Source organism: Rhagoletis zephyria, unplaced genomic scaffold (assembly GCF_001687245.7).
Source record: "Rhagoletis zephyria isolate East Lansing unplaced genomic scaffold, Rhagoletis_zephyria_1.1 Rzeph_scaffold_03768, whole genome shotgun sequence".
NCBI lineage: Eukaryota > Metazoa > Arthropoda > Insecta > Diptera > Tephritidae > Rhagoletis > Rhagoletis zephyria.
Genome location: NW_016160851.1, coordinates 33741 through 55557, shown reverse-complemented (window position 1 = coordinate 55557; position 21817 = coordinate 33741). Strand labels below are relative to the sequence as shown.

The following is a 21817-nucleotide window of genomic DNA, read 5'->3' as shown; positions in this document are numbered from 1 at the left end:
GAACGGTTATCTCCTACTTTTCTTGCTTTTATTCACATTTATGAACATTCGTACGTACACTTGTGCAAATGCATCATTGGTGGCATATCGAAGTTTATCTCGTATGTAAATAAGTTTTACATACTCATACATGGGAACGTAAATGGTTTTGTACTATTTTTTTTTTATGCATACCTACACACGTACATCCATACCTTTTTCCGCTTTTTATTCCGCGTTTTATATGCATATGTACATAGTACATACATATGTATGCAAGTGTGTGTTGTATGTTCTAAATGAAAATTAATCACTTTTCTCTTTTCTATTTCAGTATTTCACTGGCAAGCTACAATAATGGGACCGGTAAGAAGCTCTACACATATCATAAGCGTTTCTGTGGCATTTACAATACATACATTCATACATATTATACACTTTTTTGTTTTGTATATCACGTTTTCTTTCAATTTTTGTTATTACTCTTTTTTTTAATTGTTGCATTGTTTGTGTATATAGTACGTTGTTCTTGGCATTCAGTAACCGAGGTATACAAATGCAATATCCAACATCGTATGTCCTTCGTGTATTAAAGCTTTTATCAGCTATCATTTTTAAAGGGGTTGCCTAGAAAATTAGATTACAATTTGAGTAGTGTATGTTATAATTTTAATAAATTGCATGGCAATGCAAAATGTACCCATAGTTCGTTAATAAACTGAAAACGACGCAATTACCGACATTTACTTTATACTATTAAAATCAGTCTCCACGGTATTCAAATCCGTCTTCCCATGTTCAACCTAGACACTTGAAACTTGCACATTATTATTATATACTATCTACTGAAATTTAAAGACCTACAAAACTGTATATGGAAAAAAATTTTAGCACTTCTGCGAAAAAAGTTTGAATTTTAGTGTTTTACTTAGTTTTATACTTTGGGGTATGTGGTATTTGTGAGGGAATTAACTGTATTTTAGTTGAAAAAATTTTTAAATTGTATAAAGAAACATACATAAGTGTCAAACAATATCATTTCGAATATGGTCCAAAATGAGATGTCCAACACTGTACATTCACTGTGAAGACACCAAGAGATGCTTAACCGGCTTCTTGCCATGATTATCGTTTGTTTCCTTTTTTCTATAATACCGTTTAGTCCCGAAGATAACATTTCTATTGAGACAAAGTAGGCTAAACTCCTACTTATGCGGATTTTGACATACCCAATATATGTGCAGATTGTGTAGGCATTAAGCATGGTATCAATCACATCTTTACTTTGGCCTTTAAACCCGCTTAGTTAAAACCTCTTTCCTCCGATCTGACTTCAGCTTGACGGCAACGATAGTCAAACTATGTAGCTGAACCAAGCAGGACAATATCGTACTCTACAGCAATCGTGAGTCGTACCACAAATAACTGTTTCACTCGTATACACAGTATTGGCTAATACAATAGCACCCCCATTTCGAAGTCATATTGTTTGCCACTCATGTTTATTTATTTAATTTTAAGAATTTTCAATTAAAATACAACAACGGTAATTTTTAGCTACTTGAAACTTGCACGTTATTAGACTAAAATTGAGTGGGCTATAAAACTGTGTATTCAAAAAAATTCTACCGCTTCTGGGAAAAAAGTTTGAAATTTAAGGGAAAGTTTGTTGCGCTTTTTTGCGGTCTTTTAAAAAGTTTAAAACATGGGTTTATATGGGTTTTGTTAGAGAATGAACTGTATTTTAATTGAAAATTCTTAAAAACAAATAACTAAACATAAGTGGCAAACAATATCGCCTTGAAAGGGGGGTGCTATAGATATGTCCAATACTGTACGTATCTACGAAAAGGGACCTTTGCTTTAGGTAGGAGTGAATGTTTCTATTTCTTATTGCAACTTAACATAAGAGACTCCAACGAATGCGTGTAGTAGTATTGTAAACTATGATTGATGTAACATCAAAAAAATAGCATAAGATATTGTTGACAATGTTGCTGAAGTGAAGATTTTTGGCCAGATATACATAAATCTGGGTCGTTAAAGTTAGTAAAGTTGGAATGTGTGAACTAGCTAGATTTGTTGCAACATAAAAATTCGCCAGACGATTTTTTGGGAAAATGTTGGTGTGACAGTCCTTGGCCATATATAAATCTCATTCGTTTCGTTTACGTAGACCCGACTGTCGTTGGAACGTGTCCATTATGTACTACTAGAGTCTAATTTTTTTGTACCCATTTATCATCTTTATCGTTTTTAGTATGCCTGGTAGTTTGGTCTTTTAGAAAAACTAAATACCATAACCATACATCCCGGCCAATAAAACGGATGCTGCAAGAACAAGTGTTAGCCACTGGATAACAACACCTGACGTATGGGTGTGAACGTAATAATTAACGCAATACTGCCGCCTTGTTGCTTTTCACATAGAAGAGGTGCTTTTTGATAAAAAGTAACTGTCACTTTTATTGAAGCTCGAATACACACCCTCATTGCGAGAGTCGTGTCAAATGCAAGGCGTTTTTCGAGAGTCGAATCGTATCGAACATTTCACGTCATTGCCTAAAATTTCCACTCGACTAGTGTATTAAAATGAAAAAAGTTGGCAGCACTGTATAGTTTTCCACGATTTTGGTCCTTTACTTATTTCAGTACGACAATAGACAATGCTACTGTTGTCGAGTCGTACAATCTAGCCTAATTTACGGCTTACGCAATGTGGCTGACACCTTCTTATACTTATTTAATGATTTAATTTTTACTTAAAAATGCTACGATTTTCCGTCATCCCTTGTCAAAACGATTCCGGTGTTGTGCTATCTTCAATGTAATTTTTCTACTTGGCCTATAGAAAACTTTTTTGCGGAACTTAACTGATTTGTAAAACAAAGTTCAAGCAAGCGGAACGTCATGCCATGCTGGTTTCTCCCAATAAAAGAAAAATCAAAAAATTCGATAACTAATTCTTATCGTAGGTTTTAGTTGGAGTTTACACTAGTTAACCTAAAAAATTAAAATGATATACATATAACTCTTCTCCTAACCTCCAAATGTATCATTAAAATGGCTTGTCTTGTATTGCCCAGTGGAAATACGACATTACTTAAGCAAAAATTAGGTATGAAGTTTTTAAAAACTCAGCGTTAATCTGATTGCATCCAAACATTTTGTAATAGAAAAAATTGTAAAATTTGATTGACAAAAACTAAAACGATAATTAGTTAGATAGTCCTGTCAATCTTAATAATATCGTTTCTCTGCCCAGAACTTATATATTATTTCCTAATTAAAAGTACTAACGAAAATTAATAAATTTTAATATACATTTTCTTTAATTTCAGCCTGACAGCCCGTACCAAGGTGGCGTGTTCTTCTTAACAATTCATTTTCCAACAGATTATCCTTTCAAACCGCCTAAAGTGGCTTTTACAACGCGTATCTACCATCCAAACATTAACAGTAACGGATCGATTTGTCTCGACATTTTAAGATCTCAATGGTCGCCAGCATTAACTATTTCAAAAGGTGAGTAATTTAGTTGATCTATATATATTTGGAGACTGATCACAACGCATCAATAATTTTTGCTTATCTCTTGCAGTTTTACTATCAATTTGCTCTCTTCTCTGTGATCCCAATCCAGACGATCCTCTTGTACCAGAGATTGCAAGAATATATAAAACCGATCGGGAAAAATATAATGAGCTGGCACGAGAGTGGACTAGAAAGTATGCTATGTGATGCGTTCCAGTTCGTACTATCGATCCGTCAACTAGTAACAGCAACCAGAATGGAACCAATAAGAAGGATTGCTATAACATCATCAATAACAACAACAACAACATGGTAGCAGCAGCAACAAAAACGGCATAGCGCTCTAGTTAAGCAGGGGTTTAAATATAGCAGAACCAACAACAACAGCAAAAGCAAACAACCACAATGTGAAACAATTCTTCTTCAGCAAAAAAATATGAAAAATATATTAAACAAAAACCAATAAAAACTGCATTAATTCAAGAGTAAGCAAGAATTATGCGTAAAACAAGAAAAAACACAGAAAGCAAAGAAATCTGCGTATAAATAAAGAAAAGGAATAAAATTACAAATTGATTCATAAAATACAACAAAACACATAAATCAACTTACTTATTATTATTACATTTATAATTAATTAATTATTATAAATTATAATTATATTCTTCAGAAGAAAATTAAAACAAAAGATAAATCAGAGATAAACCAATAAAACAAAATAAAAATACGCAAGAATATAACATTAAGAACTGCGTAGGAGAGGCAAAAAGCGATTCAAAAGTTTAAGATGAAGCGTAAAGTGTGAAGAAAGTTACATACATATGTAGACTAGACTGATTTACGAGTAGCGACTTGATGCGATGTGACATTTATTTTGTAGCAATGCAGCGCGACATGGCAATGAAAACATTAAAAAATGTACGCATCGATAGTGCGAGCATGTAATTATGTATGATGGTTACGAAATGACATGCAACTTTTCTTCAAAACTTATTTTCAAATTTGAATTTTTGGTGTTTGTCGGCATCCAATGCTACCCAGCGAAATGCTCACACAATTTAGAGCAGTCAAATACATAGATTCGAGAAAAAGTCCTTTCACCGAGTATTGATAATATTTCGATCAGCAAAATATGATGCCCATCATACTACACACATCCACATATTTTCATACAACGTAAAGTATGTATATGCATAATAAAGTAAAAAGGGTGATAATGGACGATCCACTCGTTCCTTCACGTATTTCGCACTCAATAATGGGTTCTATATTAAGCAAAGCGTCATTGGTGTAATCCTATGCGAAATCAAAAAAGAAAAGAAAAAAATTTAAAAGAGTTTGAAAAAGAAACAACAACGTAGTATAATTTGTATAATTTCTCTGCATAAGATCTACTAAAAACAAATATTTGTGTGCTTACGTCGAGAGCGTTGAAGTAAAAGTGTGTGAGATAAGCGATCCTAAATGCTGTTTATTTACCAGTAATTTGAATTAAAAATTATTCTTGTTGGTGAATGAATTTTTTAATGGATTTCGTTCTTTCTGTAATAAATATATATCTACCTTCTAAAACAAAAACAAAAATAAATCATTTTAAGCTTTTCTTAAATTTTATATTAAAGAACAAATAACAAAAACGTGAGGTGAAATTTAGCTTAACTTTTGGAAAGTGTGTTGAGTATGTTTTCCAGTGTGTTTTATTGAAATTAACAAAAAAATCCACATGTCTACACAAAATGCCAATATACACCAAATAAACAATAGACAAATAAATGCTTACGTACGTACATACTACATACGATTACCTAGACACGCGCATACGCAATCATAAACACTTCTTTTTTACGAGCGTTAGTCGTTTACCCATAAAATCCGGAATAAATACAGATAAAACTATATATTTTTTTGTTTCTTTATTTAGTTTTATTAAAATATCTCTTCTATGCTATTGCAATTAATTTTCAAAATAAATATTTCTTTTATGTAGATGCGAGATATTATTTTTAATATACTATATAACGGTTTGAATGAAACAAAATAATGTATTGTAATAAATATTGTATAAAATATTATATTGTGTTTGCGGCAAAGGTAGGAACAAGTTGAATTGCCAAAAGATGGCAATCGCTCCAAAGCATTTGCAGAGTATTTTAAGATAAAGAAAGTCTGAATTTTTGGGATTGATGAACGAGACGAGCTGTGTGAGAAGAGTTTGCACTGCTCACACAGCGCTCTGAAGATTTATCGTATTTGCACTTTCAGGGAAGCTACATACTTATAATAGGATACGAGTTTCTTTCTTTAAGGGCGTAAGTTGCAGCATTGCTTATCAAAATTAATTGAGGCAGCAATTTGGTGTGATCTTATAAAATTTTTAATGCAAAAATGCGCCTCTTGGGGTATCTTTCTATTAAAAATGGAGCTCCGATTATATTTTAATATTTTTTGTTCCAAATCGCCTATTCAAAGAGTCCAATTGCCTTATGGGCAGGCCATATTTCAGGACAATATGATGTTAAGCTTTGAATAATTTATCCGTCAAGTCGGTGTTATGCAGAAATTTTGTTTGGCAAACTGAGTGCATTTGTTGCAGCAAACAAGAAGAGGGCGAGTTTGGCGACTCTCACTAATTTTGTTGGGCCAAACTGCTGTAAAATTAGTGTTGCCATATACAAAATTTGATCTAATTGTTATACACAAAATTTGCAGTGATACTAGAAGATAGAGAACTGAAATTATACTGTAGGTGCTTCAAAGTTTAGGGCATTGTTAATTGCCTTTACAATATTGTACAAAATATAAACATTTGCACGATATGTATTATGCAATAAGCATAAAAACCACAACCAATGTGCAAACTAGACGTAACCACCTCGGAGCAAACTAAGCAGCCGCCATTTAATTTGCCAAACAAAAGTTTGTCTGCATAATACCTACCTTAAAGGTATTTTATTCTGAACAACAGAGCTTAGTAAATGAACAAACACACAAATTTCAGTCAAGTGAAAAAGCATACATTTAGGCGTAAGTAATGTCGTCGACTTCAATGTCATTTAAACTTGCTTTTGAAACACGTAAGGTAAGTATGTAAATAGTAGTGTTGCTGTAGATACCTGCCTGAAAAATTGTAAGTAAATATTTATGTAAAAACATATGAGCTGCTTATCTGAAAGTGGCCTAAGTCAGTTCATGCCATTTGACTTTAATCATAATTTACGCGTACCCTAACGCTTCCGTTATTCGTTCAACTGGATGAGCCGAAGACGGTATAACGACAGCCGGTTCTACGTACCGGAATGACTCGTGTATTACCTGACCAAGCAAGGACTGTTGTTTCGGTGATCTAACCCCGTTTAGGTCGGCTAAATTCCTCGAAAGTTGTACGTCCATAGGGTTACATCTGCCTCGCATACTTCTGCTCAGGGCGGGCATCGAGTCAAACCCTGGACCAGGAGTCTATATATGCTGCGTTTGCCAGAGACTACTACACCACAACTCCACATCTCTGCTTTTGCGTTCAGCTCACGCAGGGTTGCACGAAAAAAAAGTTGAAAGGCTTATGGCCCTATTGTGTATGGCGACTGATAGTCGATTGGCAACCATATACTAAAATTCGCATCACGTATGGCTACTGGCTACTGAGTCTAGTAGCGGAATTTTCTGTTTCCCGTTATCGACGATTTTGTTATTTGTTCACATAAATTGTTCAACACATTGGAGCAAAGTTGCCAATTACTCTGAAAAGTTCATGTTAAAAAAGTAAATTCGGACGTTTTCTGCGCTTTTCTGTATACTGAGACTAATAGCTGTACATAATACAAAAAGCAACTAGACCCCAGTCGCCATACATAATAGGGCCATAAACGTTGGCTGGCGACCAACTTTGTTGAAAGCGATTAGTTGAAAGGCCGTTCAACCAAAAGTAGAATGCAAAATTGAACAATGCAAACGCCTTTTTATGTCGAATATTTTTATATTTTTTTTATATTTTGATATTTTTAGCCATTCATTTTCTTTTTCGTGCAACCCTGCGTGAGTTGAACACAAAAGATGCCTGAAATATCGCCTCGTGCGAAAGGCACCTTAAATGTGCAACTCATGTAATGGGTGGAGCCACCTCTGAGTTTGCTCAGGCCTTACGACTTACGGGCAGTGGACCACCTCATACATGGTCCCTTGCTGCTCAAATCGAGCTGCCTCCACGGCACACCAGAGCCCGCCTGAGCATCTCAACTCGAACACAAATGCACAATACAATAGACAACACAACCGCACCACCACCCACACACCGTCGCCAATAACTCCCAGTTCCTCCGACAATCTGCACGGTGTGTCAGTTCAGGATATTCTTGGTTTCATATTCTCCAATGGTGTTAGTGCTGTTGCCATTCAGCAGGGTGGAAAAGTGTTCCCTCTAAAATTTTAGTACGTTCTGGGCATCGGTCAATTGGTCGCCGTCGTTGTTCTTGAAACCCGTATATCGTTTCAGTCTTTCCACTTAGCTCCTTATATTCAGCGATAAAAAATTGGATAAGTTTTATGAACGTACAATTTAGGTGACGATATATTTTAATATTTTAATGAAGGTAGCTTTAGTTTTCAATGGGTGTAACTTCCACCTCTGTTGGAGATTATGAGGGTTAAAGTCTAATCTGACTGAACTATAACTACTTGTATATACGATGAATTTCTTTTACCCAAAAATATTAGAATTAAAATTATTGTTTTGTTATGGAACTTGTCTTTTATTCTTGCAAGAACGGCCTTCCCAGAAGATAATTTAGGTAGGCCTTCTTAAGTGAAGCCATCCTAAGAGGCCTACCCAAGAAGGGTTGAAAAAAGTGCTTCCTTGCATGACTTCTAGAAGGGCCTATTTATTTATAGAGGCATGTTCTGAAACTCGAAAATTTGAAATCGACTCGATTTCGATAATTTCTTCGATGGTTTTTAACCTAAAAATTTACAAGTCTCGCATAAAAATGATTTATTTCATATCGCTGCTGCTTCTTTTACAATTTTCAATGATAATATTAAATATTTACTCCATTCATCAGATATAATTACAAAATATTTTGCAAATCGACTCGATTTCAAAGTTTCGAATTTCAGAACATGGATGATAATTTACGCGAATGCATAAATTTATATTACTTAGCATTAGAAACGAATTTCAATAAACATTTTAAGTTGCAATAGCACATATTTGATATAAATCTTAAGCAAATACTTCAAAGATGTATGATTTTTATAAATTAATACAGCAACTTTAAAAGAACTCCTCAAAAAGGCCTTCTGAAGTAAGTCCTATGAAAGCCCTTCTGGAGGGCGTTCTATGGGTAGCGAAGGAAGAAGCCCTTCAATTTGTGCCACTCCATAAAAAAAAAAATAAAAAAGAAAGGCCTCTTGACTCTCAGGAAGGCCTTTTAACTCCTGAAATTATCTACTGGGTTGTGTTGTTTTAATTTCTGGTACTAGCGATCACCGCAATTTATTTGCATATTCGCTCAACATTCAAATGGTCAATGTGAAGGACAGGACAGCTGTTGATATGATTTAAGTGCTGATCGTTGTGCTCTCATATAAAAAAAAAACTGAGTTTACAAAGAACTTTATGCAATTTATTCTTTGCGCTTTTCTGCATTGTGCATAATATTATGTGCATACATAAACAAATACACTCCCAGTCATTTGAATAGCACACCCATTTGATCCCCAGTATACATATACAACTTTCCTTTTGTTTTTTTTTTATATTAATTAATTTTTTTTATAAAAATGTAGCATATTCACGCGATTTTAAAATTGTATACAAATTTAAAAAACAATTTTAACAAAGGGGTGTGCTATCTTAATGACCTGCAGTGCATAAGTTAATAACATTTTTAGAAAATAGTTATGGCAGTGGGATTCAAGCTCACGAATTCGCGTCTTGATAAATTCTCAATATTGTCTCGGACAAAGGGTGAACTAATTAAAGTACTCACACATATTTCTTTATATTGCTGAGTTAATATTCTTTTTTCGTTTGGATAGCTCTTTTCTCTCTCATCTTAACAAAAAGCTGTTCCTAAGATGTTAATGAGTGACAAAACTTAAAAATCTATTCTAACTAAAAAGAGAAAGTTTCAACTTAAGACTGTGACTATGGGTGAATGTCTTTGAGAAAATTAAAATTGCTTCGCTTTTTTATGTTCAAAAAAATTGGTAGAACGAAGAAACATTCTTTAAAGTTTAAGTTTAAACGTTTTTACCATTTGATTTGTTGGCGTACTACCAGGGTACTCTGATTTAGAAAACATAATATTTCTTTAGTTTGATGCCCCAAGAGACTATTTTCCATATTACTATTCACAAAATTTTCGCGGTTTTATTCTAAACCGAATTGCATCCCTTGAAGTTATGTATACCTAATTTTTTATGGGATATAACTTTTTCTGACCCTTTTTCAAAATCAATTTAGCTTCGGTTTTTGTGATCTTCTGGTCACACTAGTCACGACCACGACATATCCTGCGAGAGAAGAGTAAATGCTCTCTTTGCTCATCATTGCTTTAAAAGCTACACATTTTTTTTGGCCGTGAAGTTAAAAAAGAAAATAGAACAAACCACGTTTCTATAAATGGTTTATATAATAATTTCATTGTTATGTAAGCCTTTTATAAAATTAAATAAATAAATTTTTCCTAGTTCCATAGAATTTGTTTCTATCATTTTGATATTAAGATTTTGGCAAAGCATTTTTTTCCAAATTTGTATTTGCGCAGTAGAAATTTTAGGTCTATGTTAATTGGTTTGAATATTGAATAAAGACTTATTGTCAATTACATTTAATGGAATGGGTAATGAATTATGTATATCACTTCAATTCTATTGCATGCGCCCCACTTTTCATTTTTCCTTTTTAATGTCATAAATTGTTTAAATATAAACGTGATAATAAAATACAATTTTAACTCAGGGATATTTTCCCTAACTAATACCTTTTAATTTGCAAAATTAGGATGTATTTTTTTAAATTCAGATTTTATAAAATCGACGTTTAAAGTACAAAACCGCGTATCAACAAAATGCAAGACCGCGATGTGAGCTTGCATAAATTACTTTCTAGGGAGTAAAAACAATCATATTTCAAAATGATTCTCTTTTTTTGCTTTATAAAAAAGAGAATCATTTTGAAATTTTATAAAGCAAAAAAAGAATCATTTTGAAATATGATTGTTTTTACTCGCATTTCTGGCTAGTATATTTCAGGACGAATAGATAAGGATTGAGCCAAGAGCTGGTGTGAGCAAATCCAATTTTTGGCAGCAAATGTCAGTTACGCGGTTTTGCAGAATGACGATACGCCGTTTTGTACATTAAACCATGATAAAAACAGAGCAAGGTAGAACCGTTCTCTCAATTTGTCGGCCATGATTTTTTCTTGAAGTTTGCCAACATTTTAAAATCATATAAAAGTGAAAATAAAAAATTGAAATTGTTCGAAATTGTTGTTGCTTGAGATTGAAAATGAAGATGTGTGTGTGAGTTTGTGAGTAAATTTAAAAATTAAATTGTTTGGAAACGTCAAGAATTTTATAAGTGACTCTCAGCGGTTCTACCTTACTATATTTTTATCATGCATTAAACGACGAAATTTATATTTGCTAAAGGATTTACATACAGAAATTGTCAGTATTTCATGCTTAGAGGTGCGCTCTCGAAAATGCAATGCAACGGTATACGCTAATGAAACAAACCGCTGCACATTTTGGTGCTCATAGTGCAAATATCCACCAACTGATCAACACATCAACATCAGCGAGCTTATATGACATGTGTTAAGTTAGCAACAAATGCAACAATCAGTCGGTTTCCGATGCTTCGGTGTTGCTAAGTGCGCGTGGTGTGCGAAAAAATCGACAATTAGAACAATATTTAAAATTGTTTTGAACGGTCGCTGCATGTCTAATATGTGTAAATTGTACAGTTAAATAATAAAGTGAATAACTACGAAAGCACATGTGTATATAAATACTTACATACAAATGTAGGTACATACATATATGGAATAAATTCAATGTTCTACGAAAGAGTGTAACTTATGTACGTTTTAAAAAAGTTCGGCAAACAATTGCTTAAAATGTTATGCAGTTTTGAAAAATTTTAATTTTATAAATAAGCAATATGCAGCAGGGTTTTTACTATTATGGTTTTATTAACAATTCTTTGTTGGTCGATTTGCGTTTGCTATGTTTGGTCCCTTCAGTGTATTTATGCACTTCTCTATCATTTTCTTTTTGTTTGTTGTTAGCGCGGCCAAAGACTGTGAACTTGATCTAGTTTTTTTTGAGTTCGTTGCTTTTGCATGTTTTCTTTTTATTCGTTGGCAGAAAGTCAAAAACGATGCACTTTGTTCTGAGCAGCAAATAAAAAAAAAATTAATTGTATTTTTCTCAGCGAATTAGTTTGATTTTTCTCATTTTGGTCTACTTTTTCACTGAAAATTGTGACCAAAAATGAACAACTTCATTTTGCAATTAAAAAGTTATTTATACATATGCACGCGCTTATAAGTATGTACATACAGATGTACTGCTAAAACAGTGGTCCCACAAATTTTAGCCGCACCACATTTCGCATATTTAACATATTAGTTTTTTGTTATTTAAATTTGGTTATTTTTTATAAAAACAACAAAAACCATGTAAGTCTGAGTTTCAAATATTGTGCAATATTTAAAAAAATTCTAAAAGCTTTCGTAACCATATCGGACTTTTCAAATAGATTTCTTAAAAAGATTTTGAGTATGCCGTTTGTAGCCCATTGAATTGTAGTAGAATAAGTGCAAGTTTCAAATGGCTGAAAATTAACGTTATTGTTTTATAATTTTTTTTGTACCATTTGCTTGCATATAACGAATAAGCACAATTCATTTTTATATGGAAGAAAACCTCAACATCGTCGACAAAAAAAAAATCTAACAAATCAACTGTAATTTTTTTTCTCTAACTATATGAGCTAAGTTTTGATAAAAAAATAATCAAAATTAAATAACAAAAAAAATATAATAACGTGTTAAAACTTGTCAATATGTGGTGGGGCTATAATTTTTTCGTCCACTGTATTTACATATGTACATATGTATATACACATTTGGATATTAATGTGCCTCACCAAAAATAGTTGTGGTCTTTCCACCGCCAAAATATTTCGGGAGAAAATTAAGACTTCACATACGTGAGCTGGGCCAATTTGAAAATATCTCCAAGAATCTTATTATTTGAATTCCATTGCACATCTTTTAAGCTTAAACTCTTGAAATTTGGGGTGGTTTTTTGAAAAAAATATTTTTAAAAACTCTTTTTATTTCTAAATTGGTCCAGCTCACGGAAATTTCCGAAATATTTTAGCGCAAGTCTTAAAATATAATAAATTTTACAATTCGAATGATAAAACTAACGTTTTTTTTTGTTTTTTGTTTCTATGCAAACTGATGCATCCTAATGCATATGCAAAATCTTACTCATTTATGAAGTTGTTGTAAGAAAAGAAAAGACAAATGGAATGGAAAAAGGAAAACAACATGTAACATTTTTAATTTTATTTAAAGCATAAAACAGATATAGAAAAAGAAACTAATAAGATATTGGCGCTAACACATTATGCAAGGTGTTTCGCCGGGCTTCCCGTCCAATTATTAGTGTGTGTCATGTTGCTACACAATTTATGGGATCCCAAGTTTCACAACGCATGCAATTGGTGCTGGCACTCCTCGCTCTGTACTTAAATGGCTCAACTGGCATTTGGTGAGCCCTAGCAGCATAGATTTTCAGCCCCGAATTTACCACCCGTATCTCGTCTTAGTCATCTGTCATCATCGACTGGGTACTCGGGTTTATCTGCACTCAAATCATAGACATTTAAACGATTGCCCTGATCTTCATCAGAAGAAGATGGTTTCATCCATCGCACAGTCAGGGACTAGAAGAATAAAAAAAAAAATTGCAGCCGCTTGCTTCAAGGCAGAAACCCACTTTTATTCAATTGCCTGCACCTCCACTTTTCACAAAAACTAGTATCTAATTTTCTATCCATATGGGGATTGAATGGCATCCCTGATGGTGAGTCTAGCTTTGAAACTCAATACCAAATAAAACTTATAATATCGATGACAGTTAATTCAGCACTGGCTTTTAATAAAAGAAACTATTTTTTTTTTATAAAAATTGTGGGTAGAATGTATTGAATACAAGCCTCGATATTAGTGGATTAGTCGATTCCGTCCTCCCCCATGGCACGGAGCTAGCTATCCATGCCACTGATTATATGTAAATATATTCCTTGAAGACCATCGGAGAAAATAATAACTTCTTCGATTTCAAAATAATTTTAGAAATTGCATAGTTTATATACATACAAAAACTTAGACTATTTTAAGTTCGTGTGCTTGTTTTAAATTGAAATCTTAATAAAATGCAACAGTATGAAAATGTGATAAGAACGCAAATTGTTGCCACCTGTGAGCAGCAAACTGAATTTGTACAGCCAAGAAGTGGAGAAAATACAGCAACTTGCTTCAAGCGGAAAGATAAAAAGGTAAAGAATATTTATTATGTATGTACTATATACGTAGTAAATTTAATATCTGTATGTACATTTTACAAAAACATTTAGTTAGAATTTAGTTAGAATTTGTATTGAACGGGTAAATAAATTTTAAAAGCTACTTGAGAAAATAGCTCTTACTACTGGTTTCAACAGCAATTTTTCAGTTTTCATATCAGTTTTTCATTTATAGCGAGTTTTAAGAAAACAATTTAAATGAAAAATTACAAAGGTTTACAAAAAAACCTCGACGTGTTGAATGCGAATTCGAGGTCAGGTAACCTCCATAATGTCATGTTCGAGGTCATTTGAGGGTCAGATTGGGAAAAATTTATTGAATAAAGATAAAAATTTATATACATATATGTTGTCACTGAATCCAAATATGTATAGGGATCTCTTGATTCTTCAAGGTCATCTAGAGGTCATGCCAAGGTCATCTCACGGTCAATCAGCTTCTAATGACTTCGAACCTGATGTGGTGGAGGCTAAAATACTAAAAAATAGGGATATAGAGGTTTGGTTCAATATGCAGAAACTTTCTTTTTTTTACCTGTGTTATTATTTTACTTTGAATTTAATATAAGAACTGATGGATTTGAAAAAATCAGGTGCAATCCCGTATTCCTCGGACTAAAACTAGAAAAACTGTCAAAAATTAAAAATTCGCTCAGAGCGAGAGATTAACATTGAAAAGTACGGGATCGCTTTCCGGTAAAAAATGGTAACTTCTGTCAACTTCAACATAACCTCCAAATTTTGGTTGTAAATCGTTGCTTATTTTGTATGCAAACACACTCAGCTCACACATGTAAATAACCAAAAATAATTTCAAATTCATTAGAATCCATTTAAACAAGTAATTTAATACTTTTCCACATGAATTAGCAGAGTGCGCTTTTCTTTTGTTTACAATTTGGTTGCCAAACACACAACAGCTGATCGTTTGACATGTTCACCAGAATTTAGGTTTGTTCGTCGAAAATCCAGCAAGAATTATCCAACACTCAAAATATCAGAGAGTAAGAAAACATTTTCTCAAATTCTCTCTCATGTTGAGAAACTTGCAAATTTCTGCACGAACGCAAATTTGCAGGAATTTGCAAGTTTCCCTGCCAGCTGGCGTCCACGGTTGCATTTCAAACATAAACATTTTTTATAGAATTTTTAAAATTCTTTCGGATGGCCAAAAACACCATATATACATCGCTCGTGTTTATAAATTTTTAAATTTAACGAACTAATTTATTCAAATTATTGTAGACAAAAATGCAACCATGCGCCACAACCACATGTTTTTCGTGTTTGCAAATTCTTGCTGGCAAAATTTTTTCCAGCAAGAATTTGCAACATCTCTCCAAGAGAACTGTCACTTTGCTCTCACAATTTTTGAGTGTTGGATAATTTTTTGGTCTGCACGAACGCGATTTGGGCAAAAATCGTAAGATTTCGTACAAATTCGTACAAATTTTTTGCTCGACGAACAAACCTATTACCAGCAAAAAATTCTCGGACTAAAACTGGTAACTTCTGACAGAGAGAGAACCGTATTTACTCTCTTTTTTGTCCTCTCAATAGTCAGAGAACCGAGTACGGGATCGATTTATAGTAAAATCAGACTCATTCTGACTATTTCTTACTAGTCCGGACTCGTACGGGATCGCAACTATCATTTTTATATTAAATTGTTGGTGAAACCGGCAGTTAAATAGATTTTGCAGGCTATTAGAGTTTTATTTTTCAAGGAAGTGCTTTTCGAATTTGTTGCAAAGAATTTACGCATTTACATAAGTTCATTAAATTAATTCATTCATTATCTGGCAGAGTCAAATAGGGTTATCACAATTATCATATTATTATAAGTCATATCAAGTTAGCAAGCGTATCAGCTATATTTGTCATGTTTTTAAAACGTGAAATGCACTTCAGAGCGGTATGAAAATTTGAAATTGGCCTATAGTCTGTATATTTAAAATGACTGCTAGTCTAAATAAACGCAATGAGAAATGAACTTTGCGTGAACTCCGTGTAAGCAGCAGAAAAATTATAATACAAGTAATTACGTAGATAGTCACTATACATTGAATACCCTGCAAGAAGCAACTGATTCTAAAATTTCAGTTTGTATAGAGTATTCAAGCGTACTAAGTCACTACGAACCAGCACTGAACTGGTCTAAGGTGGCAACTTTAATATGAAGCTACTAGTATTTATATATTTTGCTTATTTTTTCTATATGTTGGATTTAAAATCGCAACTGAATTGTTATTTTGCATTGGTTCCGAATTAGTCCAACGTTATGCAGAAGGCCAATTTGCCATCGTCTATCCCAAGGCGACATTAGGTTGGGTTAGATTTGAAAGGATTATGAATATGTATTAAGAAACTCATACATGCGAATGCCGATATCTTCTCTCGCGAATCATTCACTATCCTATATGAGATGCGAGTATGGCCCACGGTTATACATTTGTCAGAACCAAACTTCGAACGTTTGTAACATGCACTCTTAAGGCTGTTTCACACGATTAGTAGATTTGTAGAAATTTGTAAAAAAAATTTATTGTGGTCTATTCGGAAAAAATATAAAAATTGGGGGCAAAATTGTTTTAACAGTCCCCCGATTGGTACGTACCAACTCAATTGGAAATGTAATTGACAAATATAAACAAGTAATTTTTAGCAAAAAAAAAGCCGACTTAAAAACAAAATATATATATGATCGGATCTAAACGAGATTAGTATGTGACCACCTCTGAGACACTACCTTTCCGATGCAAGAATTATCGAAATCGGTTAACGTGATCCAAAGTTATGCGGTAACATACATAAAAAAATATATATTCCGATTAACTGATAACTTCCTCCTTTTTTGGGATTCGGTTAAAAATGGAAGTGCGCCTGCGCCACAATGGAGAAGTGGAGCTTACGTCGTCACCGGAAATGCAAAAAGACGTAACAAACATCATCGCTGATATAAAATTCAAAATTCACTTTTTGATTTATAGGATAGATTTCATCGATTACAACTACCCACCTCATGTTATGAACAAAAAAAAATAAAAATACCAGCCACGACCTTTACCGATTCAGTTACGATGTTCTTACCTCTTTTTGCATTTCAGGTGACGATATCCAGCTTGCCTTATAATATTACATATCGCTCATTTACTTCAATAATGTCATAACTCAAAAAAGCAAAACTCAAAACAAACGGCTTTAAAGTTTTAAATTTACATATATGTACTCTTATAGCAAAATGAATACATTTTTTTTTCTATTTAGTGAGATACTGGTAATCGATACAGCAATAAAATTTTTCACAACATAGAAGATGAGGTAGCGGTAATTTCTGCTATTTGAATGAACGAGAATCAAAAATTTCGTACGCCCAAGTATGACTGACATTTTATTTAAATTTATTATATATTGTTTATAAATGAACTATATTTTTATAAATCATATGTTTTGAGTCATATGTTTTTGAGAAAAATACACCGTGCTAATTTTAAAATTTCAAAATTACTTTTCTCAACTGAAAAATAAGATCTTCGAGCTAACTCCACGACACACAGTGTGCTTTTTTAAGACTTCATGCCAATTAATCGTAGCGCGTTCGACCGAAGCAATATTTTGATATGAAACAAAATGGCTTTGAAAGCTAATGTAACTGCCTTTCAAGAAAAAATATCGCCATTAAGCCACAACCAGTCCTTGACCTTAAAAAAATTGGTCAAAAATAGTGTTCTTCGAAAAAAAAACATGCCAAATCCAACATATGTATTAAAAAAAACCTTTCTTGTACTTTTTATTATACTAATATTATAGGTTTTGAGACGAGAAACACGATTCTACTGTTTAAAAAACGAAAAAAAATTTCAACCCCTCAATTTGAAAAATGCATTATATATTGCATTTTTTATGATTTCCATGCAACTGTGCATCCTTCACACATTTTTATATCCCTCGAACAACAAGTCAGTTTCAGTGCTATACAAGAGCTTTAATTTCAGCCAAGGTAGAAGTCTCTAGGCCCTTTGAAAGCTAAATTGTTACGATTCTAAAGTTAAACTTCGAAATTTCATTCGACATTTTACGTAATTTGTTTTCTAATTTCGGAGTAAAAACTGGCACAGCAGTTTCGAAGTTTGTTTCAAAATTGTTATAACTCGAATTAGTTATCAGCACCTTTTCGTTGTACTTGTGTAACATAAATGTTGCTTAAAGTGATTCTTCAACATTTTTAAAAAGTACACATAATAAATTATATTTCTTTTAAGCAAAGGGTTAGCTTATAAAATATAATAAAGAAAATGAATGAAAACATAAAACCTTGACAAATGTTTTAGACCCACCCTACTTAATTCGGTCTTAAAAGGGTTACTTTAATAGGTTTCGCTGTACTCTGGGACCCAAAAACTATATTTCGAACAAACGTGGTAGCACTTTCGTTATCACAAAGAACATAGAATATAAGGGAGCGATAAACATAGCATCTTTATTTCATTTCATTTCATTTCATTTCATTTCATTTCATTTCATTTCATTTCACACACGCCCAAATTGGCTATTAGAATATTATTAAATTATGCATAAATACCGTATTTATTTATTTTATTATTTCCTATGATCTTTGGTTATGTTTTATTATGGCTGCTTAAATTTTTTTAAAGGTTTTTGTAATTATTTGTTAAGATTGTTGTTTTTTTTTTAACGAAACCATACTAACTTGACTTTAGTGACATTATAGAAATAATAGCAATTCCCTCAAACAATTCATCGATATGAATAATATATTGGGCCATATGAATAAAAACTAAGCAATTGCTTTTTCTTAAAATTTCAGATATTTTACTTAAATTTATTTGAATGAATCGAGTAAAAGGTCTGAAATTTTAAGAAAAAGCTATTTCTTAGTTTTTACTCAAGCGGTCCATTGTGTGTCTTCTTTTTTGGGATAATTTTTCAGGGTTTTTCTCTTCCTTTTGTTTTAAACATAACTGCATTAAAAGTTGTTATGTTTTTTTTTATTCTAACAACAAAATTATATGTTCTGATTCGGTGCTTTACAAACGTCCCGTTTTTTGTCCACACACCACTACAACGCCACTGTGACCAAGATTCCGAAAAGTCTGCAAATATGCCAGGCGGAAGTTTGTGTTCGCAAATGTCTTCCTTAAAGGACAAATGGGCCAGAATAAATATTATTGCGGGTAGTCAGGCAGTGTTAAAGGCCTTATGGACATCTGTAAAACTCTTTTGAACCGCCTGGGCGCCCTCAATAGTGGGTTCCGGGACATGAATGGTTTGAAGATTACGAAAGTGCTGACTGTCTTGCAAAGCGTGGACCCCAAATACGCTTATATGGTTCCGAGCCTTCCTGAGGTTTATCTAAAGGATGCACTGTAGAGCTACTTAGAAGCTGGGAAGAATCTCAGATTGCTCCCCACTGGCGGAATTCAAAGGGAATAAGTCAATCAAAGAGAGGAAGAACTCCGAAAGACTCCTTGAACTTAGCCGGGAAGGCCATATAACTCGTAATGGCTACCTGACAGGAGACTGCAAGTTAAGGTACCATTTGAATAAAATGGGGCTTTCTGGCAAGTTTTGTGAGCTGCTGAAGGAAACCTCAGAGCATATGAATTCTATGTGACTGCCCACGTATCATGAATAGCAGACTGACACACCTTGGGAAACAATTTTCATCTCCATCCAAAAATTTTGGAACATGGCTTAAATAGCCTAAGATTACAGGTCGCAGCGCGAGTATTCCCGACGTTATAATAATAAGGCGCTGTGGTGTAGTGGTAAGCAGTGCGCGCTTCCACTCCGCAATGCCTGGGTTCAAGCCCTAGTCAAAGCAACATCGCAAAAAAATATAGAAAAAGGTTTTTTCTTAACAGCGGTCGTCCCTCGGCAGGCAATGGCAAACCTCCGAGTGTATTTCAGCCATGAAAAACAGCTTCTCATAAAAATACAATCGCCGTTCGGAGTCGGCGTAAAACTGTAGGTCCCTCTGCTTTCTGTGTCAACATCAAGGCGCACGCCACAAATCGGAGGAGAAGCTCGGCCAAACACTAACATATGTGTAAGCGCCAATCTATTATTATTATTATTATAATAATAAGGACCCGTACATTTGTACAAGTCTGTACAGTAAAAGGAATTATTATTCCGAGTTAATTTATTTTTATTGTACTAGCTGTGGTTGAGTTTTATTAAGTGTTATGTTTTCTATATTTTTAATTAACTTGAGTTAAAAAAAATATTTGAAACCTAAAAAAATTGTTGGTAGGTTTTGGTGGGAAATTTTGGTAGGGGAAAAAAGTTGTTCGTGGCAACACTGGTTAGGGGATATTTCACGCTGTCTTAACCCGCATCCATAGTTTGTATCAAATTGATGCAAATTTTGAAAACATATTAAAATATTATTAAAAATAGTCAATGTTTTGAATTGGTTTTTGCGACAAATGCGTATAGATCTTTCAAGCATTTTTATTTTTATTATCAGAAAGTGAATAAACAAAGGTTGGTCATCAATAAAAAAATGAAAATAAAACCTTCATTTCATTGAATACTAGGATCTTTTTCATATGTTGATGCACACCGTACTTTGTGTTACAAAAAATTTCCGATGGATGTGGGTTAAAACTTGAGGAAAAACCTGTTAATCAATGTCGTGGTACATATTAATGAAAAATAACAAAAATATTTCAAACCAATATTGATGTTCTCTAGAGTTCAGAGTCTACATATTTTTCTAGTTATGACGCAAATGCTGTTAAGTAGTTTACACAAATCTATGCGCAGTCATTTACCTACAGCAAATATTAGCAAGTTGCAAGCTTAACGATTTTTTTCTTGCAAATACATATATGTACACTGTCGTCAATAAGTTTTCGCACTTTTCTCAAGGTCATTGCGCAAATAGGCAGCCTACATTTCACTCTGGTGGCCTTATAGGTTGAAAATCCGCTTTTTTATAGCCGTTTTGTTTGTGTTTATGATTCGATGCTGGCACCTGTGCACCGGGTGGGAACTCCAAAAGCTTTGAGTGACTGTGATAGAAGTCAATGAATGCGAAAAGAGAAAAAAAATGACTGAAGGGAAGTGCAAGATCAGTGTACCTACATATGTACATACCCTGTAGTCAAATGTACTAGTTGTAAACTACCTCACAACTAGTATGAACCGCATGCCCAACTAGTCAGCCAACTATCTTTTTTCCGCGCAATCAACTGGTATTTTTAACATGGGGATGTCCTACAAGATGGTAATTGTCAGATTTCGGTCAGAAATATACCAGTCTCATACTAGTTCAAAACGGACAGAAAAATCCTAGTCCAATTATGGACCAAAACCGCTACTGTGGAAGTCAAAAAATTAAATGAATTCATGAATATACAATGAAAGACTTTTGATTAAGTACACTTTAAAATACTACACATTTTTATTTAGCAGCTTTAGATTTGCCAATAATTAGTGTAAAATTTTTTGAGTATTAATTAAAAGGAAAAATAAATACATAAATATTTCAAACATTCGAACATAAATTTAAAGGCATTTTCCATTAAATGATATTAAAAGTAAAAGCTTTCAAGTACAATAAATAACGGGTGATTTTTTTGAGGTTAGGATTTTCATGCATTAGTATTTGACAGATCACGTGGGATTTCAGACATGGTGTCAAAGAGAAAGATGCTCAGTATGCTTTGAC

General features: G+C 33.3%; 2 protein-coding genes across 3 annotated transcripts in view; both read left to right on the top strand.

Moving 5' to 3' along the window:
* Positions 1-274: 274 nt before the first annotated feature.
* Positions 275-4120, top strand: LOC108369614 (ubiquitin-conjugating enzyme E2-17 kDa). Its single transcript, XM_017624760.1, has 3 exons — positions 275-345; positions 3321-3504; positions 3581-4120. Exons 1-3 carry the CDS (start codon positions 337-339, stop codon positions 3718-3720), a joined length of 333 nt encoding a protein of 110 aa, XP_017480249.1. The 5' UTR covers positions 275-336; the 3' UTR covers positions 3721-4120.
* A 7083-nt stretch (positions 4121-11203) lies between these two features.
* Positions 11204-21817, top strand: part of LOC108369613 (heptahelical transmembrane protein ADIPOR3-like) — a 37947-nt gene continuing 27333 nt past the window's right edge. The window contains exons 1-2 of one of the 2 annotated variants that reach the window (XM_017624758.1): positions 11204-11542; positions 13889-14091. In XM_017624758.1, coding sequence (XP_017480247.1) covers positions 13969-14091 — 123 coding nt within the window. In that variant the 5' untranslated portion in view covers positions 11204-11542; positions 13889-13968. Of the gene's footprint in view, positions 11543-13105; positions 14092-21817 lie in introns of those variants that run through there. The other variant, XM_017624757.1, reaches the window with a different exon arrangement.

Excerpts from the sequence above, each read along its gene's own strand:
- LOC108369614 (XM_017624760.1), top strand. Across the intron at positions 3,505-3,580 it reads AGCATTAACTATTTCAAAAG|TTTTACTATCAATTTGCTCT; the intron begins GTGAGTAATTTA and ends TATCTCTTGCAG.